Below are 26018 nucleotides of genomic sequence, written 5' to 3' on the forward strand. Positions count from 1 at the left end.
GCACTGTGTTTCTGTAGTGCCAGGTACATCAGGATTCTAGTCCCTGACTAGAATTCTGGGCAATTTTGTTGCTAGTAAAAGAGCAGAAAAATCTCTCTGTGAAGTACTCAACACTGTCTGATGTCAGGGGAAGGATTTATTTGTGTTTAGTGATATTCAGCAGCTACACGGCCTCTGTTAAGTAACCTTCTTGAATATGCTCTTGATTGTTCTACTTTAATATCTAGTTCTTTTACAAAACTTGAGTAGCTGGCTACATTAATTTTTTGTAGGAAATCCAAAGCATACTTGTTTTTGGTTTGAATTAACAGAAAAGCCTTGTGAATTAGAGATAAGATACTGTGAACTTTAATACTAAGCTTTTGACCGAAATGTAATCTAATGCAAATGCAAATGGTGCTTCATCAACAGCTTCATCACTGGGATTGTACTTAATGGCTTTTCATCTTTTGTTTAATTAAAACAAATAGAAAACTCAATTCTTCTTCAGTGCATACTTCACTTACTGTCTTTTAGACTGATTATAAAACATCCATGAAAATAAGCAGTTCCAGGAGGAAAAAGAAGTTGGAGAGTCACAGGATGTCTCATTCTAATGTACCACCTGAGAGATATGGCAGTCATGCTTATGGCTAAATTACAGACAAGACAACAGCACTCACTAAAACAGTGATGCAGGTATTCCAAATCCCTAAGAGGCTGCTCAGCTATTGTAGATAAGAAGTTATGCCAAAGAAATTCTGCTTTTTAGAGGGGCATCTCATAAGTGAAGAGTAGTAATTTAGAAATTATTCCCAGTGTCTTCCCCAGTAAAGGATTTCAAGGTCAATACTCAAGAAAAACTTGCAGGAACTGCTTGATACTGGGCAGGATGTTCTACTACGAGGCAGAATATTGGGCAACCTGGTATTGCCGGGAATGCTGGTATTTAGGTTTAGCAGCAGAAAGTATTTATTTCTTGACATGTGACAGTTTCAGTGAAAAACTGCCATGAAGGAAGTGAGTTGTGTCTTATCTTATCTAGTAATGTAGCAAACAGCCACTGTGAGATGGTCTTACTTTAGACTCTAGGGGAAGAGAGGCCAAATGAGAATCAGGCATCTAAAAGCTACACCTAAGAGAACATATACACTGAACCACACTTTCTCTGCACACTGACCACTCATTTCACTTTGTCTTCTGACAAGCTTCTCCCAAGTGTAAAATTAGGTTATTTTAAAATGCCAAGTTTTCTGTTTGTTTCTGTTAAGTGTGTTTACAGTCGGTCATTTCATAAGCAACTGAAAAAAGAAGCAATCCAGGTACTCTGAAAAGTCAGTGATTTTGTATTAATTATACTACAAAAAAAAGGAGTCTGTTCTCAAGGGCTAAACCAAAAGGCATAGTGATTGCATGGTTTTCCCATAAATGCAACAAAAATAATGAAAAAGAATCCCAACCCCAAAACCAAAAGTGGTTTTCAGACAAATTCACACATGCAAATGCACAGGTACAGAGATGTCCCTAAGCTCCACTCTAACACAAAAGTTCAAGTTATTTATGCTACCATGGAATCTAGGTACAAGGAATTTAGCCTCATCCACACTCTTATCATCCTTTACTAACAAAAATACTCCACACTAAACCCAATTTATACTATTTCTGGTTTCTTTATTGTGATGCTGAGGGTTGGACAAAGGCTTGGACAAAACTCCCAGAAACATAAAGCATGAAATGAATGCTTATCCCTGTCTACATTTAATCTCCAGCTTTTGCCCTGACCTAGGCTCTGCAGACAAGAAATACAAATAGTGCTCCTCCACCTAATTTGACAATCAAAGGCTTTGCATCTTCAGCTTCTTATAGTGTCTTTTAATGTTGACATTTTCTCTAAATCAATACAAGTGCTTTTTGATCCTCACCTGATATAAGATTATAAAGGACATTCTCTGATCTATGGCTACACCCACTGTACACCTGCTTTGTATGCAATACATTTCCAACGATGATTAAAACACAAAACATCAGTGAAATGTCTTCAACAATCAAGAAAAGCCAGTTGTACATAAATAAACATCAAGCGTCTGATGAGAGACATGATGTTGAGATTTATCTCTAGGGCACAACTTGAAGTTTGAAAGCCCACTTGAGCTGAGCCCAAATCTGGAGATGGACATGTTACTTCACTATGCACTGGGCAACAGCAAAGACAAAACCTGAGTTTATTTAGTACTTGCTGTAATTACAGATACCCTGTTGTCTGTAGTGCTGAGCAGTGCAGGAAGCAGCGTAGCTACCCCTGCCAATGGTAACAAACATTTCAATTAACAGACTTGTCATGAGATGCATCTGTACAAACTGCTGTGGACTGGGCCCAGACTCACCTATGAGAGAGGGTGGGTTTCATGGAGCTCATAGAGTTCATGGGGGGTTGCATGGGTAGCTTCCCTGGAGGATCGTTCTGCCGGCTTTTCTGGTGGCGAAGCAGCAAGAGCCGTCCCAGCTCCTCACACCAGGATGAAAGCAGTGCTGTGCAAACAGAACAAACGACAGTGAGTACACATCTGAAGGACCTGCAACACCGAGTGCAGGTGAGAGCCACTGAAACAGGAGTCACAGTCTGAACAGACAAACCCCAGGAGTGAAAAGCTTGTCCATGAACCACCTCTCACATTATTATCCTATCAAACTGAGTCTGTAATTGCCCTACACTACCATTACAAAGTTTTTACACAAGTTACAAACATTCTGCACAGCCCAGGAGACATGAGAGAACTTGTCTGAGCTGAGCAGCATAGACACAAAGAATGGATGAGGCGCAAGGACATGGGACTGCTGAAAAAAGATGCAGAAGAATTCATTTCACACTAATAGAAACATAACAAAAACATAGAGAAGACATCATTCACAGAGGGGAGAAAAGAACTCTTTTCCGTTTAGCTGGTTTTTTGCAAAAGATTAATTGGAGAGAAACCCATGTGCAGGAATTAATTTCCAAAACTGCTATGAGCTACCAGTCTTGAATAGATAAACAGGAGAATGATGCATGGATACAAAAGTTAGGCACTTAAATCTATATTTGACCCAGCACAACCCCTAAATGTGAATCTCCATTATGTGCCTAATCTTGTAGTCAATGAGGGTAATTCCGTGCTTATAGGAAAATCACGCTTATGAACTATGAAGATGCAGAGATTTCTCAGAGGGAAGCAAAGCTTGCAACTCCTTCTGAAGACATGAAAGGGGTCATTATCCCTGAAAACGTGGCCTCTCCCGTATGCACCCACACTCAGAAAAGACCAGGTGCTGTCACAGAAACGACCTACTCTGCAAGTAAGCAGAGCCCCAGAAAGTGACTGTGGGTGAAACCTGGCTCCCAGGAGTGCACCCGGCCAAGACACCCCACTGAAGCCTCCAGCAACACCTGACTGAGCCTCAAAGCTGCCTATTTAATTCCAGCATCAGAAGTGGCACCAGTAAAAAGTCAGCCAGGTATGATGACACAGTCAGGAGTTCGACTGGAACAAAGTGCAGACTAATTGAAAAATCCTGCAGTTGAAGGAAATGTTCTCAAGTGGAAGTGCTTGGGGTTTTTTCTTCTTTAAAGGATCCTTTACAAAACCCTCAGAACAAGAAAATGCTTCATGTTTAATTTTTAACTAAGTGCCTTCCTGAGGTGTTATGAACCGAACACAAATCAACAGATTGCACAAGTAGGTGAGAACCAGAAGACTACTCAAAACCCAAGCTGCCACAGCGGTTTAGCGTGGAAGAGCTCTAGATGTAATTTTAGGTTTGCTTGTTTAAAAGAGAGAAGCGCAGAACTCTCTAAAATCGAGGCTTCTATTTTCATTTCTTAATTTTCTAATGGTTGTCTTTTCACTTAATAACATAAACATAAGCAGTAGCAAACTATCATTTCCAGGTACACCACCTCCTTTTTCCAGTAGCTACTCACAGGTACTGTTCACACATACTTAGAACAAATTCCAAAGAGACTAATCATAAAGTCGTATCTGAAGGGGAGAAAAAGGAACCTGCTTTACAAAAAACACCCACAAATATGATTTTTCAGTACAAGAAAAAAATTGGATTTTCTCAAGTTAAATGGCCACACAAGAAAAATACGTAGAGCCTGGACCATTCCTGTGAATTAATCACACATTTGGACAAAGAAGAGGTAGCAATTTTATTGCATTTATCAAGCGGAAGGTCAAGAGCGGTGCTCAGGGAGGCATTTTAGAGCTCTGCTGTGACAAAAAGGGGACACCATTTCTTTATGTAACTAAATATGGTCACTCGAAAATTGTCAGCCTCACATGTAGCCTACAAAAAGCATTCCCCGGAGCTCTGTGAAATGGTCCAGCAACGTGTGTCAGTCTAAGCTGCTTCTCTATTAGCCAAGGAATCTGTCAACAAGCATTTGATCAAATTATACTCACCTTTTATCCCTGGCATATCATTACTAATGTGCCAGTGACAAAGGCCCCCCTCCCCCTTTTCCAGCCGCCTGGAGATACAAATTCCTGCCTCACAGGGTTTCTTCCCCTGCACCACAGCCACTTGAGCTCAGAGAAATAGGAACAAAGTGTTCTGCCGAACACTTAAGGCAGCCATCGCAGAGTAATAGTGGATGCTGAGCACTTTCACAGCCGAGTGTAATTACTACGAAATCATCCATCTTAGACGAGGCTATGATGGGAGAAGGGAGCTGCTCCTTCTGCACACCTATGTGCACTTGACAAGCAAGATAAAAAGCAACAACCCAATGGATCTGAGGGCATGAATCTGCAAACAAAAAGCCAAACCCTCCTGGAAAAAAAAGGAAAGTAACTCCCAGAAAAGAAATATGCCAATGAGATAGCATTGCTTTGTTGAGCTGGAGATAAGAAAACATCTTAATGAGTTATTATTACCAATATCCAGTAAGCACATTTATAAAGGCGAAACATAAACTGCCAAAGAACAAAGAGGTCCTCAAGATAAGCTGGACGGTTTCATTCTGTGAGTTAAGCGGAGAGGACTCATGTTTTTAGAAAGTAAGAGACTGCAGCTAGAAATCCTAGCAAATTTACTCATCCCTATCACAGCACTCATTATGGAGAGGTTCAACCTTTCCTCCCCCGGGACATTTCGACTCATGTACCATGTATAATAATCTCTCTCTTCCCTGCGTTGGTGCTTGTGCATGGAATGAAAACAAAGCTGTTTGTAGCCACCTTAGGAGTTACCAGTTCCCCTCTATCCTGTTCAGCAGAAGCAAGAACCCTCTAAAGGAGTCTGCTCTCCCCTGCTGGAAAACACGGGGTGGCCTCCCCTTCTCTCGTGCTTCATCCACCTCCACTGCTCTGCTCTCTGCTTGGTAAGATGAATATATACCCCGCCAACACACATCTGGTACAGCTGGCTTCTGGAGAACATCACTTCCTGGGCTATTCAAGCAAGATGAAACAAACTCAAAATGAATTTACAGATTACACTATTCATCTTTAGTGTACTTAGTTACTGCTTTTTATGCTGACAGTATTAGGCGTATCTCAACTCATTTACACTCAAAGCACGAGAAATTCAGTATCATACTATAATGAACAGATAAAGCAGGAAGCACAAAGGACAGCTACAGATGGTGCCAACAGTCAGTCTCACCCTCTCATAGCACAGCCAAGCAGCTGCTTTTTCTCCCCCTCCGCCCCTCCTCCTTGTACAACAGGAGCACAGATTTTGCAGATGGACCATCCACACCGTCTCTCGCAGCCTCTTGCTGCGGCAGTTTAATGATCAGATTTAAATCGTGTTCCTCTGCTGCATTGCTACAATGTCCCTTGCATACAATGATGTGGCTTTCCTGCTTAAGTTGAACTCAACTGTTGCAATGAGGGTAAAGGAAGAATCTTTAAATGGGCAACCCCCCCCCATGCAGCCCTTTATGCAGCCCAGGTGTAAAATACAACCTGGCTAAAACATGGAAATTGACATTTTCAATCCCTGTTCAGTCACAGAGGGCTCTGCCAGCTCATGCCAAAAGATGCATAATAATGGCAATCAAATGACGTACTGACAGTTTAAGTGTATTCACACATTTATTTGGCTTAGAGGGATGCACTCTGGGATGATTGGTGCAATATTTGACCTACTTTTCTCCATTTGTAAAACCTGTATCATTCTTAATGGGATTGCATTTTACTTTTAGCATTGATCTATTTTCATAGGAATAAATCAATACTGATTTGCTAATGACGACTGCGTTAAGAAACCAACGTAGAAATGAGCAGCCTCGGCTTTCACGTTTGTGAAAAGGAGAAACACTGACTTAAAAATAAGAGAAATTTCAATTACAACTAGCCCAAGGGGTTTCCCTAAGGAAGCAAGACAAAAAAAATCCACTCAGAGATATTCAGCTTGCTGCTATCCAGTCCCATTTTTGTTTCTCCATTCTCTGAAGAGGACCGGACATGGCAAGAGTGTCTCAGCACACAATGTGACTGACCTCTTTTTAAAATACTCATAAATACTCCCACACACCCAGAGTTGGCCACACTTTATGTCCTGGATGCCTCCAATGGTTTTAAATGCTTTCACTGAAAAAATCATAAGACATCGCAATGTGTCCACACTGGGATCCTGGGGACAAGGAGGAGAAAGAAGGCTGGAAGGCAAAGATTATTTTTTTTTTTCCCTTCAGCCCGAGTCACATTTCAAGCATTTCTCTGAAACCACAGAGCTAAGTCTTGCTTGAAAGAGAAAGGAAGCAATTGTTATTTAATCCCCTGTCTCTAGGAGGCAAGTCTTTAAGAACATGCCAAATATCACAAGATTTGCGACACAATTATTAGGACCGGCCACATCCCCTGGTACTGCTCCTTTCCTGTAAGGGCCCTTTTGTGCTGAGAACCTGCCAGGCAGTACAGAAACAAAAGCCTCCACTGCCCACTCTGTGGCACCTTCCCATCCCTCATAGCCATGAGTGCCCATCGCCCAGCAGCAGCATCACAACTGCTTTGTAAACGCTGGGCCCTTCCATTAAGAAAACCAAGGAGCTCGAGCTGGGGGATATCATGGATCAAGCCCAGGCTGCCCACACCACTCACTACTTCTTGACAACAAATGATGCTGGCATACCTGCAAATATTACATGATGTGGATGCTGACAATGCAGCTCAAAGGACATTTTATAGCCATGGCACTGAACATTGGTACAGCCCGTTACAGCCCTTTTCTGGCCAGGGACCAGAAAGGAGAAAGAAAATAGGGTGCGTGATCAATGCTACCCCATAGATTCACTAATGCATTTTATTAGCTGCATCCACAGCAGCTCTGAGAGCTGCAATCCCAGAACTGACTGGTTTCACTCAGCACGGTGCAAAGTGCCACAGTAAGCACCTCCGAGTGCACGAGCCACTCGGCTCCCTAGAAAGCAAAATACAGAGAAGCATAGTGCTAATCTATTTACCTATTATGATACCCTAGTATTAGTTACAGCTTATCACCTCAGTAAATCGCTGCCTCTTGTTAGGGAACGTGCTTAAAGGTGCAGCAAACTGCTATTTACAGGCAGACACTATATTTACAGCCACAAAGACAGGTGAGGAGGGGATAGGACAACAGCTCAGTAATTTCAATGCCTTCTGCTTCCCGGGAGACTGCTGGAAGAGCACAATAGGATTACAGCTTCCTTGCTGCAGTTAAGCTGCAGTAGATAGTTCAATAGGCAGACTGGCAGACCCGTATTTCTTATTCGCTGCAATGAAAATATTAGGAAAAAAGGAGGAGTTTGATTTGGAGAACTATCTGTTCAGCACCATCTCGCTAGTTTGGTTTCATGCCTCGTAAGGAAATGCATTTGGCTGAAAAGATATTTACAGCATAAGTAAGAAAATACATAATTTTTCATCAGTCATATCCATTAATTTTATATTGCCTTTAGAAACAAAATCATATCTTTTACATGGAGAATTCTAGATAAGCAGAATACAGAGCTACCTTCCTCTGTATAGAATGCAATCTAAATACAGTTTTCATAAAACATCCAGTGAGGTAATTTGGTGAGGAGGGAAGGAGCAGAGCAATGAGAAGCAAAGGAGAGAAGAGGAAACAACTATTGTCTTGGTTATTTAGGAGAGTTATTCTTTTTACACAGAAAAATGGAGACTATATCATGTTTGGAAAATACATTGAAAATGTTAACTACCTAATGCTCAATGTGCTAACAGTATTAGAAAAACAATGTCAGTTGCATTAAAAGGATGGAATCTCTGCTTACAATTTTGTGAAACTGAAAATTGGATGTTTTCCTTGTGTTTTAAAAGCCATCTTGCTTTTAAAGAGCTAGGAAATGCAGAAAGAGGGAGAAACCAGCCACCCCAAATTATTTTGAGGATTGATTTTCCTGCAGCTCTCCTCCTCACCCACTCCAGCAGAGCCTGGCAATGGCTACCTAACCTGTGGGTCAGGGCAGGAAAGCAATGCCACAAAGTAAACAGGATGTAACTATCCATTAGAAGAGATTCAGAGTCCATGTGTTTGTCCCTCCTCTTCAGTCCTTTCGAGGCACCTCTACATGCCCTAACCTTGCAGCTTCTGGGCCCCACCCCTGTCATTACACAAGCTTCTGCTCAGTGTCTGCCTCAATGCTGAGAGCGCAAAAGGAGTACATACAAAGCCAATTACAGAGCAGAAGTATTAATTTCTCACCAGTCTGGCTGTTCAACACGGACTGCCAGCAGTTCCCAGGGAGTCCACCCTTCCTCCCAGGCCTACGTCTTTGGCTGCCAGCACTTGCCCACTTTGCACAGAGGAGCCCATGGCAGAGCCAGTGCTTATTCCCAGGTGTTTGCTTCCACCTGATCCTGGGAGGTTTACACCCCAGCTGGATGCTTTTTTGGAGCAGCTGAGGACTGTAATTGCTGTTCTCCATCAGGTGAAATCAGTGATGTTAGCTTAAACAGTCCAAGCAAACAAGTTGGATTAAACGGACTGATTTTATCCAAAAAGTACCAACACAGACCTGCTCCACTAGTAGAGTAGTGAGAAGGACCACCTCCAAACTCACAGAGATTTAAAAAGTGTTAGTCCCAGCAACCTCACAGCAAACTGCATGGAACTGAATTCCCCAGCAGAGCCAATGTGGCAGCTGGCTCAGACCCTGCTCTGGGAGGCATGAACTGCCCTGCTAATCACAACAGGAACACAAAGTCAACAGCCACGGCTCAACATTGTGAAACACGGTATAATACACATTTCTACCCTAATATCCAAGTTATGTCCTTTATCTTTAATGCCTCCTTCATTACTATATCTGCACCTGTGTCCTGCAGAAATTTCCAGCTTTGCTCCAGTAGGATCTATCATGTAGTTACGTATTATTAAAAAACAAAAAAACACACAGGTCTGTAGGAAAATAGATAACACAGGGAATGCCTGAATGTTATATCACATAATTAACAAAGGTTTTATTCAATAAAACCCTTTCTGCAAACCTGAGAGTTATCTAGCATGTGCTTTCAAGACTGCTGCGTGAGAGTGGTACCATGTACCAAGTCTCGTCTTGAATATGGGTTCAGCTTGCCTTGGCATATTTTCAGCTCCTCACAAATATCTCTCAGGACACATATATATAGGCTTCCCCAAAAGCTCTTGCCAGCTACGTGTTGAAGACACAGATTTGAATACCGCTATCCTTACCCTGTGACTTCAGTGGAACTGGGATTCCCTAATTTCCTTCTACACTTACCAAAACTTGGCAGAGCATCTTACCAGATTCACTACATTAACTCTGAAGTAATACATTACAAAACATAGGAACAATGGCTCAATTTGGCAAGCACAAAACACTGCACAGATCCAGATAAAATACGTAAGCATCTCATTTAGGGTTAAGTTCTACCCAAGCTGCTACATCTAAAAACATGGTCCATTACATAAAGAGAAGACAAAGCTGGTGAAAGGCCATGAGCAAGTGAATCTTGAATAAGGCTTTCCAAAGGAAATGCACTCCAATAGCATTAGACTGCCTGTTTTCCTACTCATCCAATTATTGGTTTCACTGCTTAGATTTCAAACAACAGTGTCTTTCATTACTGCTGTAAGCTTTTATTTTGTAATGTCAGTTCTAGTCATTAACAGATTTCACATATGACAGGCATCTGAAAAATGGAACTGACACACTTGAACCCATCTTTGGCTACACTCAGACCAGTGACCTATAGGTGAGAGGCTCAGTTTCACTTAATCCATCCTTAGCCCTCCAATTACTACTGTAAACAACTCCTGAGCTAACACCACCACTAACATCCAAAAGTGCTAGGAAGAAACCCAACAGATGAATTTAACGAGAGTTTGAACACAGGGAAGCCATGCACACCCAGGATGACAATGGAAGTCTGGAAAAGGGAAAATCCAGTGTCTATCATTAAAAAAAGAAAGGAATAAATGTAAAATTGGAGGTCCTATCATGGAAAAATAACCCAAATTATTCAAAAAGACCAAGAGGAAAGTAAAAAATGAGTAACAACCAAAATGGATTTGTCAGGAACAAATCATGCCACACTTCTGTACCTTCTTTACATTAGCAGACAATAGACCTTGAGCATAGGTTAGTTTGATTTTAGCGAGGCTTCAGAGCTGCTTTGTGTGACATTCTTACAAATGAACAAGGGAAATAAGGTCTAGCTGATTACAACACAAAATGGCTGGAAACTTAAGCTTACCAAACTATTAAACCAGCAGTCACTGCGAGAAACAAGCTTTATCAGATGGGGTTTTGCAGGAGTTTGCCCCGGGTCTGAAACTACTGAACGATTCATTTTCAGATATTCATGATGCAGATGGATAAAGGGCTAGAACATGTTCTGGGTCAATTTACAGATGGCACAAGCTGGAAAGAAGCATCAGTTCACTGCAGAAATCTGTTACTGAAATCATCTTGAAAAGCTGGATGTGAAACAACGTCCAACAGGGACGAGTACAAAGCACGACAAAGCACATCTTCCCAACAGGGTGAGAACCATCTCTGAAGGCAGGACTTCTCAGAAGTGGAGCTGTGCTGTGCTGCTGAAGCACGCTCAACCAGCCTCCTCAGCTGCATGAGTGGAAGCCCAAGTTTGAAAGATGCACAATTCTCCTTTCTTTCTACCCCACCACAATGTACAACCACAGAAGGCTGAGAAAAGTCATCAGAATGATTAGGAAAAAAGACTGCATGAATTAGGGATTTTGGTGGGTCTAGTTTGAGCCTTTTTTGTTTTTTAGAAGAGGAAAAACTGACAGCAGTATTCTGATTTACTGAGTAACAAAGCGTTAACCACACCCACAGCAGAAACACCAATATATAAGGAGATAAAAACCCATAGGTTAGATATTAGGAGCATCCTAATGCTCCTTAATACCCTAGGGGGTAAGTTGAGGAATTTCCATGGATGGAGATGCAGAGGAAAGGTCAGATAAAGATCCAGGGAGAACTGATTCTTCAGGCAAGGGGGCATGGCATAGATGACTTCTTGAAGTCTTTTATGATCAAACAAAATCTATGATTGCTAACAGAGGAATTTCAAACAGTCTGCATTGGAAAAGTATTTAAATCTAGCTTGTATTCATAATTATTCCAAAAAGACATCTCAGCTACAGTGTGGGGAGCTCCTGCAGAGACTCCTGAAGTGGCCATCCAGCTACACAGCTTGCTGGCTGAGTTTTAAAGATGAAAGAAACTGAGAGCAGGTGATGTGCTGAAGGTCACTCCATTTGTGACAGAACAAGTCCCAGAACAGAGAGGATCATACACCTTCCTCTCTCTGCAAGGAAAAACCACAACCACCACATCAAGGGGTTACTGCTCTGTGCCCGCAGTCTCTGTGCCTGCCATGGAACATTTTCAAACAACAACTGTAAAACATCTGGAGAGGCTTTCAAGGAGGGAACAAAAAATTGCAAAAAACCACACAACCAAAATTTATAGCAGAAACGTGTTTCCAAAGTTAACATTGCACAGCCAGAACTCAGAAGGACCAAAAGCTATTTTAGGATCTTTTGCTTCTTGGTTCTGCATTCTTGTTCTTTGCTTTAATTTTACATTATTTTATATTTTTATAGGAAAATAATGTTTTATCAGGTGTCCTCAATTTTTTTATTTTTATACGATTAGTGTAATACAAACTTTGCCAACTTCTTTAGAACTGCTGAAGGAAAAAAGTGTTAGTTTTCAAAGCTGGGGGTTCCAGGACCATTTTTCATACTATACAAACTTTGTACTTGAACAGAACTAAGCTGAAAGCACTCTAACCCTATCATTCCATCTCATTCTTCATTCTGAAAGAAAAATTACAACTACATAAAATAATCCCTATGTGCTGAAATTGAAAACAGTTAAGGACATCAGGAAAGAGAAACTCAGCCTACAGCAGTTTTAAACTTAATCTGATTTCTGTTCAAACAATACAGGGCAGACAGATGTGAGCACACACTGCAGTTTCAAGGCAGTGATGTTTCCCATCTCACTGCCCAGTTAATGAGTTAGTTTTTTAAAAGAGTCATTACTTCTTTTTCCCCTTTGTGTCCCACCAGCTCCACAAACCTTGTCATCTTCCTTTACTATCAACCTGCTCTGCTCCTCTGATACCAATCACCTTTTCTTGAGAACTGCCTAATTAATTAACATTCAATTAATATCCCAAAGTCAAATGCCAAATAATTGTTCCCAAGCTGCACTGGGAACTTGGTAACTAATCTGAGCAAGAGAAGGGCTTCTGTATCCTGAAAGTTCCATTTTTTCTAGTTGTGTCCATTGGGCTAATGGACGTTTCTCACCTCAGACACCGTTGTATTAAAGGAGCAGACTTTGTGAGCCATGGATGCTCCTGTTAAGGCATTCCAATACCCTCTAACACTCCACATGCACCATGTTTATTTTATTTATTACCAATAAAGCAAAAATGCAAATCATCTATGCTCTGTTACAATTAGGGCCACATAGAAAACGGAAGTTGGTGTAAACTAAGAAACATCTAAATAACCCTACCCTGATCTTCAGATTATTTTAGTTGTAGTTTCATGATACAAAGTGTTCAGAAGCAATACTGCCTTCAGGTAGCCCTGTCTTCTGCTGTCAGTGCCCGTGCCCTGATGTAGCTTGTATGCTCCCAGCTACACTGAAGCATTTCTTTTTATGACTACCCTGTAAACCTGACTAGGTTTTTTCTTCTCTTTCTTCCTTTTCAATGTTTTGGTTTTTTGTTTGGTTTTTTTTTTTTCTTTCTTTTTTTTTTTTTTTTTTTAATTTGGTTTTCTGTTTCTCCCTCAGCTAGATGAAATCCTTACTGTGGCTCAGAGTCTTGCCCCAGCAGCAAGGCTGTGGCACTGTGCAGAGGTGGAAATCAGGCAGCTGTTCCTTTGCACAGGCAGTACCTGAAGACAGGGCTCCAGTGGACACGTACACACCTCAGTGCAATCAGCTGAGCTACAAGCACACACACGGAGGTTTGGAACAAGAGACTTTTATTTAAAAACCTAACTATGAACATTACTTTCAGACAGATTAGAAACTGCTGTTTCCTTGTCTTCAGGGGAATGTTTATCATTCTGCATAGGTAGAAATAGGTTATCTATGGAATAGGGGAGAGGTATAAAAATGAACGTGGCTAATTGCTTTTTACAAGCACCTAGGGAAGAAGCCAGTAGTAATCACAGCCCAGACTGATTTTTCAATACCTTTCTTTTCTCTCTCTGAAAACAAAAAAGAACTGGTGAAGAGGGAAAGGGTTGTTTGTGACTCCCTCATCTTATGGACGTTTGCAGAAGAGCAGCCTGACTAAATTCTCACAGAGGGCATCTGGCCCCCTCTCCCTGCACACAAGTGCTATAATTTCAGGACTGGAGTGCTACAAGATAATGCCATCACTGCTCTTGCCATCTATAAATAACTACATTTGGATCTAGCCAAGTCACGTGGAAAAGCTGGCCAGCGACACGTACATGTGTGTGAGCATGCCTTTGGAAACCCAAATAATTCTAATAATCTTGCATGAAATAAGCTTTAGCTTTCCAAATTTAGCTCTAGCACATGCATTCACTGTGGCTCGCAGAGGACTGCTATTATTTTTTTTTTTTTTCCAGTACTGTTCTTCCCTTGGAAGCTGCTGACTAGGGCATTAGTGGGGTATTGTGCAAAACCGTATCATGTGCTGCTGCGCAGACAGACTGCTCGGAGAGGCAGACAAGAATCAATTCCTCAGGCAGCTTCGCTAACCCTCCCGCCCCTCTCATTGACATCTTATCTCAGCCACTGAAAAGGCGGATGGGCCCGGGCATGGAGCGGTGGGCGGGTGAGAACGGCAGCCAGACAGCACAGCGAGGATGCCACACGCTGGAACACTTTCCCGATCCTGCGCCCAACTGCAGCGTGAGTCTTCCCAGCCTCCCGTGAATAGATCGGGCGGAGGACTGGGACGACAGAGGAAGTAATACAGCCTTAATGACACGCGGAGCCAGATTTTAGCACCGATTTTCTACAGCAAATCTGTCAGAGCAGTGCAAAAGGATGATTCAAAACCTAAAAAAAAATAAATTAATAAATTTGGATGATTAAACAACCCCACAGCATTAGTAGCAAAGGCAAACGGGAAACGATTTCAAATGAGTTGTATGCAACTCCTGGGGGCATTTTCTGGGGAAATGACTAGAACACAACCCTACATGACCAACAGAGCCTACAGTTTATCCAAGACTGCAATACCCACAAAGCATTATGAGGGGTAAGAACATAATTTTCAGAAGCTAAACCTGAAGGGATCATGTACTAAGGAGAAGAGAAAGGAAGAGGGAGGGCAGCAAGGGACCCAGAGGATTTCCCAAGACTTCAAGGCCCCAGAGTGTTTCACAGGGGCAGGGATTCTGTTTCACTGCCTGTAGAAAAGCAGCAGTTTATAAAAAAGCACTGAGCAAACATCGTATCTAAATAGCAACCACATCTATTTCTTTCATGTTCCCAGAACATCTGGATAAGAAGAATCAAAATGGACATCAGAACATCAAATATTACAGTAAAACCCACAGTAAGATGCTATCCAAGCAGATGGAAAATAAAATTCTCCGTTCTTGATCAGAACCATTTTGGATTAGCTCCTGTTCCTACTGAAGTTGGTGGGAAATACTATAAACAATTTTAGTGGTAGGGAGGCTCAATCTCTTACATTATATTTACACAACCTCTACCAATATGATCTTTTCTTTTTTAATACACCATTTTAAGTGTATGTTACAAAACACAACTTCTCCTTTATACATTGATAAGTACTTTTATGTTAGTCTAGGAGTGTCAAAACCAAGAGAAATTAGAGCAAAAGATTAGATAATATGTTAAAGATAAGATTTCTGAAAGGTTACAGAAGTGCATTTATTGCATAGAGACTGTGCCTGGCTACTTACTGTCTGGGGACTATATAAATTTCCTTTCACAAACACATAAGAACTAGCTCCTTCCACAACTTGAAAGAAGTCCAATAAAAGTTCAAAACCAAGACGGCATGGGCAAAAATTTCCCAGGGATACTAACCCAGGAATGTTTTCTGGAAGGAGCTGGTTACTTGAAGGGCTTGAAATAAAGAACAAGTTTGCAGTTAGGAAATTTTCTCTAAGGGGAATAGACTGTGGTAATTTTGAAAACATGAGGGTGGAGGAAGAGATGAGGAGAACCCTCAAGAGTAACTGAAAACCAGGGAAGAGGGACAAAGGGAACAAGGAATAGACCTGAGGGTGCTGTGTGTTTAACGAGAAGGGAGAATGGGTAAACTACCTGGGCTCCAAGAAGGTGGGATTTTATCATGTACTCCCACCTCCCCCTCATACTTTTGGTCCTGCATTTTAGTCTGAGAACAAGTATCTACTACATTTTCCTCCTGATTAGAGCCTCTCCAAGTAAGAGAGCCCCTCAAAAGCCAAAATGTCCAAATTTGGCCCAATTCAAATAATATCTTTATGCAATACCCGATCTAGTCTTGTCTACTGCAATATAAAACAATCTGCATTAGCAACCTGCAGTTTGGTGCTATGAAAACTAGAAACTACAGCATTTCAAAATTTCACATGCAGTTGAGAATACCTCATTTGTTCTCTCTAGGATTTCATATTGACTGTTAAGATCAATTCAGGATACCAGCTCCAGTTTTACTGGTTGTCAAAAAGAAAAAAAACCAACAAAAAACAATAAAAGAAAAAAGAAAAAAAAAGAAAAATTAAAAAAAAGGCAGGCGGTGCAGCTTGACTGTGGTGTTGGCCAAAAGAAAATGGTAAAAAACCTGATTTTTTAACTTCCTACACAACACAGTCGTTCTCCCTCTGTCTTCTGAGTCATATCTGTTCATGTTACTAAGAAAGCCCCACAGAGCCAATATCGCTAGGGAAGAACAAGATGTATTTTCCACAAGACTGTCAGCTGATTCCAGCTGCTGCAAAACCTTTATTTTCAGAAATTATAGAAGATGCAGAAAAACACTGTGAATTTCAGATTCCAGCTACTATAATTCATGAACCAGGGATATTTGGTGTGGAAAGGTAACAGAAGACATTGTCTGCCTGTCTCACAAGATAACTCTTGAAGGATGGTTTTGTGTTTCCCCCAGAGAATAAATTTATACAGCACTTACAGTCATTAGGCCAGAAATATTGTTGACATTTCCAGAATGACCACAAAAATCTTATGTGTCAACACTAATACAAAACATTTTAAAGACAGCAATAATAATTACAAAAGGAGAATAGGACAGAATATTTCCAAATTGCAAAATGCTTTTTAGAGGCAGGATTCACTTCTAAAAATACACACACCTTAGTAACTGTCTGTAACAATTCTATTGTAACATTATCCTAAATCAGATGTTTTTCTAATGCAGACTTGAACACTGCCAAGTGATCAAGACCATGCAGTCTAAAAGATATACATGTAAACAAAGCACTTCTTTTATCTGCAAGCCGCTGATAAACACTAGCTAATCCTCACCTAATCCTGTGAAGAGAACATCATCCTAGCTTCACAAAGAGGGAATCTAAGGTAGTGAACTAATCCTTTGGGGAAAACACTCAGGTTAGAATGCCAGAGAGACTAGTTATTGTCTAAAGTTACAGTGAAAATGCATCTAGTTGCTGCCAGGGTGAGGGACACTGAGGCTACTGACTGGTGGGTCTATATGACAATTTCTGTCCCTTCTGACACATTGTTGCTGCCAAGACTATCCCCACTCCCTGAGGGACTTTTCAGGATAAATGATGACAAAAAGACCGAGAAGGAGAGAATGGGTTTGGACATCAACTTAGAAACAGGATTTTCACATTCATAGACCAGGGTCTTGAAAGGAGAGAGGAACTGCTCTGGAGCAGGATAATGCCAGTCATTAAGGACATACATTCACAGTCATCCATGGCATCCTGAGGAGGAGAGGATCAATACACTCAGCATCAGATGTGGGATTAAAGGCTCTTTTCCTAGCCTGGATGCAGACCACTAGACCATGCTAATCTGACAGGAGGAGTTCCTGCAAGGCAGCTGAAAAAACCAGCACAGAATCATGTAGCAGAAAATAAAACAGGGATTCTAAAAACTCATTGTAAATTCTTGCCCAAGCAAATGCACTACTGAGTGCTAGAGAATAAACAATAACAAATAGGCAAAGGCTAAAAATCTTCCTTTTTAAGTGGACTTTCATGCACATGCATGTGCTGAGAACATGCTCGACTGCAGCTCCATTGACACCTGGAGCAATGACTGCAGCACCAGTCCAGCAACCTGCACCAGATCATTAAATAGAGAAAAGAGGGTTCAAAGCTGAAACCTGCGATCAAGCAATCAAAGCTTTACAGTGAAATAGTCTAGTTCACTGCAGTATTTATAAAAGGTAGTATCTCAAAGCCTTCATGGAGTACAGACTAAGCCCCTGCTATTACAGACTGGAATAAACTAATAGAGAAGGTACATTTGAGGAAGCCTTGTAAAGCAAAAATGTATTTCATCCTGTAGAAATCTAGGAATCAAAAAGGATAGCAGAACACAACATGGGTAAGCTAAAATGAACAGCTTTGTAAGATAAAAGGGATGCATTAAAAGAGGTATAAAGACTTCATAAGCGAAAACTGGAAGAATGTTACATGACTTACAGCAAACATTGCTATATGTATCATGATGAAACAAATGACAACCTTCTATCAGACAGGTTCCTGACTAACAAGTTTCTGCACACAGATACTGATTTAAAAAAACAACCAGCAAAACCCACAACCTGGACCCCTGTGCATTAAGGTGAGGGAGAAAGAGTAGATAAAAGTACAGGCAGTGTACTAATGAGAGGTGACAACAGGGCAATTAACAAAGACAGTTGTAATCTCTTGCAACTGATACTACTGAGTTCCAGACATTCTATGACTAAAGTCATAAGGTCTTTACTAGAGATCTCTTTTAGTAAAGATGAGAAACTGCAGTGGATCTAACCAATGGTCTCCTGAGTTCACAGAGTATTTTCATCTATCCTAGGCAATAGAAAAAGCATCTCCAATGTGCTTATTTCATCAGATGCACCTTACAGGGGTCAGAAAAGCCCCTTCCAGTGTTCGGACAGGCAACATCAGCTCAGAAACTTAAGATCAAATAATAATCTTCCACTAGAACTGAAAACACAGCAATCTCAATCCTAACGCATGTGCAGGCAAGTTAATGATATAATTATTTATATATAAAGTCATTAACTCCCAATTCTAAACAAAGTTTTAAAATACAGGAAACATTCCTTTTTTAGACAGGACCACCCAGCAGTGTCTCATTGGACACTGAAGTATTTCAGTGTTTTTGTCCAATTTGATGATACACTGGAATTTTTTTTTTTTAATTCTTTGGGAACTTGCATTTGATCCAGATAAAAACTGCCTATCTAATTATCACTACTATTATTACAGAGAAGCACAAGTGGCATAGATATCCATTAGATAAGTGTAACTGAAGTGCAAAAAAAGCAGCATTAAGTAGTAAGGTGAAAGAACTAAAGTATAAATCTGCTCCACTCTCTGGAGCAGAGACTGTCTCTTCAAAGATATTTGCACAGTGCTTAGCACAACGGGCATTCTGATTTAGATATGAGCACTAACCAAACAGTAATAGCTAATAACAGCAAATACCTTAACCTCAATAAAACAGCTCCTCTGTACCTGGCTTTAAAGTAATGGTGGAAAGAATGAGGATCATACACAAACCTGCCTAATGAAATATTAAGAGTGATAGTGCCTAAATCTGGTGAAATCATATAGCATTCTAAATTACTATCAAAAATATTATGTTATCATGTGCTGGTTCACAATTTGCACCATGGGGACTCAGCAGTTCTGCATTTAGCTTGTTCAATTTAAATCTCCATATTAAGGAATGCTTTGGCTATTAATAGTAAAGTACACTCAGAACAAGGCAGAAGAATCCAGTGACAATGGCTACAAGAAAAAGATTAGCTGCTTGATACCTTGCTTAAGACATGGTACATACATCTGGATAAACCAAGGACTTTATCAAAAAAATGTGCAAGAAATATAAGAGTAAAGAGAAGAAAGGATGGATCAGTAAGTGAGGGCATGATTCCCATGCACGAAAAACCCAGACAGGAATGGACACAAAATGTAGGAGGGCACTCTTTAACTTGTGTTTGGAAACAGAACACAAGACAGACCAGACCTGCAGATTGGCTCGAGAGAGAAGAGCAGAAAAGGGAAGGAAAAGTGGGTGAAAAATGGGGGTGAGTGGGCAGTGGGAACTGAAACAGTTTTATGTTTTATGAGCTGTCCCATTATTCCCCTGCACACCTGCCATGTCCCAGTTTAAGAACCCCTTGTCTACCAAGGACCAGAAAGAAATGAGCTTCCAACAGGCCCTGGCACAGGAGGACGCTCAATTCCCAAACCTGCTAACTGCTGCAGGCTGAAGAAAGGCTTGGATCAACTCAGGAGGGAATGTAACAATTCGGAACATTAGCTGCCCGACTCCTAGGATTTTATTTTAGTTAGACCATGGTATTTTTACATGTGTAGAAGTTACCTATGGTGATTTCTTCTGACAAAGAATAATTACATTGGGTTGTTCTGATGATTTACAATTAACCCAAATTTTCGGTTATAAACAAATTCAAATCTAACTGGTGATGACTGAACGTTAGAAGATTTATGTATAAAAACACAAAACCACTTTGGATACTTGGCCAAAAGCTGATGATACAAGCCTTCTTCTCCCCTTATTCTAAGCAGTTACTGTAGTTCAGAAAGCAAGTGGACCACATTTAGATTTAACTTACACTTCAGTAACTGTAAGTCAAGCCAGAACACAGACATACCACAGACATACCTGAGCTAACCCTTAGTGCCTGTGTAAGAATACCAGCCACAGCCTCTCTGTGTGCACACTTCTAACCAGTTAGCTCAAGGAGAGAACAGGGAACTGATGGAATAAATGGCATCACAAATATTTAATCTTCAAAGGAAAAACTGAAGTGTTGTTTCATGTTATTCAAGTAAATTCCAACATCTCTATTGCTTACAATACGGTTTCAGATATTACAGCTTGCTTGTACTAGAAAAATTAACTATGAAGAACAAAAAAATCCTATAACTGAACACTTAGGCTGTGTACTACTCCACTACTTATAAATTAGTATTCAATTTCACACAATTACAGTAAAATATCACATCCTTTTGACAGCAGAACATGCAGATGTCCTGACAGGCACCAGAGGACAAGGGATCTGAAAGGGTAAAATGCTGTGATTTTTCTGATATAGTATGCATCTGAAATCTAAAGCATTATGACTAGACACTGATAATATGACCAATTTCTGTTTTCAATGTGAATTGTAATAGCTCCCAAGGAGCTCTGGTGCTGCCTGGGTATTGCCTGCTCAGCTGGTAAGTCGAGCCGGCGCCTGAACATGCTGGTTAGTAGTCAAAGCTGGGAGCAGTTCAAACATGGTCAGCCACGAGGAGGTCTTCTGAGATTTTCTCTTCTACAGCCAAGGAGATCCCTTGTGAGTACTTGCAAACCACAGTTATTCAGCTGCGTATCAACTCAGCCAACTATGTGTAGATTTTTTTTTTTTTAATGGCAAAAGAATCTTGATGACTTTGCTACTCAAAGGCCACCATCTTGCCAAATGGGAAACACTCTATCTAGAAGGAAAAGGTCAACAGGGTTTTTTTTATAAACAGCCTAGCCTGCTCTCTGAAATACATATATCGTTTTATATAAATACATATACCCACAAATTACAACATATGGTAATATTGCCACCACTCACCAGTATGCCAAAACCAGACTGATTTTATTCCCCATGGGCTTTTCCTGCCTAGTGCAATCACTTATTGACCAGCCTAGTTCACAGAAACCAGCCGGGCCAGAGATCTTGAGCATCTCCCCACCCACTGAAGCCCAGTGCCCTTAGCTGGGCACCAGCAACAGTTCCTGGATGTTACAGCACATCAGGCTGAAAGTCACACATCCCAGCCCCTGCCAAGGGGAACAAGGTCAGTGTCTCGTTTGAAAGGGGGTATCAAACTGTTGCCCCAAGTCAAGGGACATCTGACTATGAAGCTTTAGCACTGTTAGTCTGCTAGTGATCTTCCCTCAGTATTTGACAAGTAACCCAGAGAAGAGGTGGGACCATATTAAGCATCCAAGTAGAGATCCTAAACATACAGCTGTTAAAACAAGAATGTAATTTCCCAAGCACTTTTAATAGCAGTGCTAGCTTACAACCTTTCAGTACACTCTGCTCCTCCCAGCACTTGCTCCCACATCCATGACCAGCATAACTGCAGAGACCCACTGGCCAGAGATTTTCTTTTTTACTTCTGCCAGCGATGCCACCAAAGGATACTTTGTAAACCAAAGAGATAATTCTTAAAGCCAAGCGCAAGAGGGGTCTCTTAATTTTAATATTTTTTTAAAGTTGCCTCAACTTGTTGAAATGCAATTTTCACTTTTAACAAGCTATTACAATTTTTCCTGAGACATCTTTTCATTTTTACAGCTCTGAAAACCGGACTTTACAATGCAGATGTCTTGAGAAATGATCAGTAAAGCTTGTAACATTCATTTGTTTTAATAGCTATTAGAACACCCTGTAGTTAAAAACAGATTACATCAGAAGTCCTCTATAAAGGCCAGTAAATTCTGTCATCTCATTAGATTTTACTGCACATGTGTTCTTAAAGTCAAAAATAACGAATTCTCACAAAACCTGCAACAAAATTGGTTTATTCTCACATGAAAGTCAGGTAGGCTAAACCACAAAGACATCAATTCATATCTGGAATAAGTTGTAAGATGAAACAACCAAAGCCAAGCAAGATGATACCCTAAACTAGATCTCCACTGGCCTCAGAAGTTAAAGTTAACATATTTCAAATTGATTTTTCAAAACAGGTTCTGAGGTCGCAGAGGTCCATATACTCATAAGAGGTGAGCATGTGTATTACATTAATGCTCTTAATTCAGGATGAAACTGTAATTTCATAGCATTATTTACAAGGTGCAGTAAAAAGTAAATAATAACAGTCTGAAATCCGAATTTGATTCAGCTTCTGACTTTCTCTGCAAGCATGAGGCAATTCTCAGTGGAAAGATGAGAAGCTGGACCACAAAATTTCTGCTAGAAGAGAGACACTCCCTGCTTGAGCGGTTCAATAGAGCCTTGCTGCCCAGAAAGATGATCTGCAATACAATTACAGTCAAGGCTAACTGGACACTTCATGTTTGACTCAGATAACTTTCAGGCTACCTATCATTATATTTTTAAAATAATAAAAATAAACAGAATAAGTACAGAAAGTGTGCTTTGGAGAAAGGCCAGTTGTAGCAAAAGTTGCTTTGTCTGTGAGTCCAAAAGTACAGCCTCACTCACTCACAAGAGAAACTATTCATGGGCAGAAAGAACACTGCATAATTTGTAGGTCTTTGCAGGGTTCCCCCCTCTCAGCCCCAAGACTCCCTTTTCCTAGAAACAGCATGAGCCAGACAGAGCTTTTTGCCCCCCTACCAGTCTTGAATATTTTAGGTCTTGTATGAGTGAATCGTAAAGAGCTGTGACACAAAGTTCAGTTTAACCAACTGCCAAACAGGAAAGCACTCATTACTCGTTTAAAAGCATTCTTTGTGCAAATGACTACAGTACAGCATGATGAATTAAAAAAAAAACCAAAAAAAAACCCCACACAGGCAACATGACCGGAGTCCATCTATCCAGCACAGTGCAAACAGCAGGCAGACAATACTGTCTCCTTTATCTGCTTTCTCAAACTGACCTTGTTGATTATGATGCCCTGTACCATATTTATAAAAACAAAGCACAGGGGCAGACAGCTGACTTGCACTAGACTGTCAGCAAAAAAACCCTGCTTTTACTTTGCCTGCAAGGCTTTTATTGCTGAAATGAAATTTGAGTCTTATGAACACGATATTTGAAAAGCTTGTTCAAGGAGAGGTGCAGCAATTAGTATTTGTTAATATGGGCAGTTACAGCACCAGACGAGAGCTCCATGAGTTTCATTTACCATGTGCCTTACAACTACAGAGGATATGAATTACTTCCACTCTGCACTGGCAACAGAAACAAGTACTGTCCTTCTCTGCAGTGCCCAGAGTCTAGCTGGTCATTTAATCCCATTGCTCTCTTTAACAGTGAAACAACTGAGGTGTGCTGAGTCCCAGTTTAAAGGTTTTCAGATCAGTTAACCTTAAAACATGGAATTGAACATACAGGAGAGGTAAACCAGCACAGTTCTCCGAAGGTGTCAGTGAAGACAGGCCTGAAGTGAAGCTTGTTCATGTAACTCAGTTGCCCTTTTGAAGAGCCTTGGACAAACCCTCTGGCAATAGACTATCAAGAAACTTGGTGATCATGGGATCTGCAACAAACTCTGCTGTCATCCCCTGGAAACTGCTGAATGTGAAGACAAACAGGATCAACAGTTCTGAATATGACAAATATTAACATGCGAGGGGGGATCAAAATCACATCAAAAATTAAAGGCGTTTAATGTATTCATCCAGTCTCTGAAAAAAGAGTTTAAAAGTGGGATGACAGAATTTGCAGATGGCACATTTCTGGGTTAAAGAAAGATAAGACTGGGAACAAAAAAAAAAGTGTATGGACAAGTGGACACCACAGTACATTTTGGTCTGGTGAAAATGACCACTTGTACAAGATTAAAACATGAGGGGGTTCTAAACCTGTACAACATTTCAGGATAAAGGCCTAGCACTGTAAAAACTGTATGAAATCATCAATATCTGATAATAAATAGAAAGATGCAACATAAGAAGGAAGTGGCAACAGTGCTTTAATCATTGTTACTTAAGTCAAAGGCTCATTATTCAATGAAATAATGGTATATAGTTTTGGTTTCTCTGCCTTAAAAAGCTAAGCAAATACTTAAAAGATTCAGAGATCTGCAAACACAATTGAAGAAACACAAAGATACCTGATTGAGTAAATGGTAAAAACTGTATTATTGATAAAACAAACACCAAGGTTCCTGAAAGCTACACTTGACAGAAAGGTTTCAGAATTATGGTACTAATATTCAGAAATGAATACATGTCTTTTACTACTGCTAGTTTTCTCCTTCACACAGTCAAGTTCATTGAAATCCCTATTACAAAGTATTTATGGAACCAAGAACAAAGTGGAAGTCCGAGTAAAATTAAGCATTTATATGTACACATGCTTACTGACATTGGCAAATATAAATGATATAAATGGACAGTAAACATTACCTTTTATACTTAAAAGTATAGCACGTTTCATACATTTGTCACATGTGACATCTGAGATCAAAAGTGGAAGAAAAAAAGAGTAATCTTCTGAAATGTAGGATACTAACTTCAGAAAAGGCCTAGAAATTATTCTTACCTAATGATTCTATTCAATGTTTACCTCCACAATGAAAGCAACACACATAAACTTCATTATTAGTCAAAAAGGAAACAGGCTTAGCTCAAAATATAAAAAGACAAGCTGGAAAATCAGGATTAGCAAAACTGAAGGCCAGAAAATAAGAACTGAATCATACAAGCCTGATGCCTATACAAAGCACTGGAGCAGTGCATTTTAAATCAATCTGTTCATCCTAGGCAACATGTATATTGGGACAATTATTTGTTTTCTTTTCTCCAATGTTTAGTCACCGTAAAAACCATCTACATGAAAACAGCTTGTGCTTTACAGTTCTAATGAAGCTCTTAAAAAATTAATAGAATGTGAAGAAGGAAACCTGATGATGCATAGGGATTATATGGCCAAAAGACAAGAGGTATGTGCAGGTCTCGATAACATGCTTAGTTTATGTTTGCATCTGAGGCAGCATTTTAAACCTAAAGGATGAATTATAAAATTCATATCAGGAGTCATCAGCTATCATGTCAAAACTAAAACACATATGAATTGCAGAGAATTTATTCAATAGTTCCTCTTTGATGGAGAATGGAAGAAACAAGTACAAGACAATGAACTCCCCGGTGAAGCCCTGAGTGTGCTCAGAAGAATGGCAAAACTGACACCAACTACTGCAAGGATAGGATTTTATCTGTTAAAAATTCCAACTACTTTTCTAGGACCATGGATGCTGACATTGCCCTCTCTATCACAAAAAAAGCCTTTGGTTTCTGGGAAGAATAAAAGTTACAGATCTCTCAGTCAGGCTTTCAGCCCCACTCTGCACTCCCAGTCCCACACACGTATGCTTCCTATAATGGGCAACAGAACTTGAGGGGGCCAGTAAACCACTGCAGCTCATCAAGGAGGACATGCCAGTGCTTCATCCCAGAAAGCCAAGTGGGTTATAAAGGAGAGAATCCCATCATAAATTCGCTCCAGAGTATTCCCAGCTCACCTGGGATTTCCTTACCTTCCCCCAGCAAACTTACATAGGATTGTTCTTTCAAAACTGTGTTGAATCGGGCCAGTAGAACTATTTGTTGTCTTCCTAGGAACAGATGCTAAGGTTTGCTACGGCTAAACTGGCTTCCAGTGTCTTAT

General features: G+C 40.4%; 1 protein-coding gene across 6 annotated transcripts in view; it reads right to left on the reverse strand.

Moving 5' to 3' along the window:
• ZMIZ1 (zinc finger MIZ-type containing 1) overlaps window positions 1-26018 on the reverse strand; it is a 347188-nt gene that overhangs the window by 49246 nt on the left and 271924 nt on the right. For all 6 annotated transcript variants that reach the window (XM_018068949.2, XM_018068952.2, XM_018068955.2 and 3 more), the window contains one exon: window positions 2364-2508. In XM_018068949.2, coding sequence (XP_017924438.1) covers window positions 2364-2508 — 145 coding nt within the window. The remainder of the gene's footprint in view (window positions 1-2363; window positions 2509-26018) is intronic.

The sequence above is a fragment of the Manacus vitellinus genome, unplaced genomic scaffold (assembly GCF_001715985.3).
Source record: "Manacus vitellinus isolate BGI_N305 unplaced genomic scaffold, ASM171598v3 scaffold_15_pilon, whole genome shotgun sequence".
Lineage (NCBI taxonomy): Eukaryota > Metazoa > Chordata > Aves > Passeriformes > Pipridae > Manacus > Manacus vitellinus.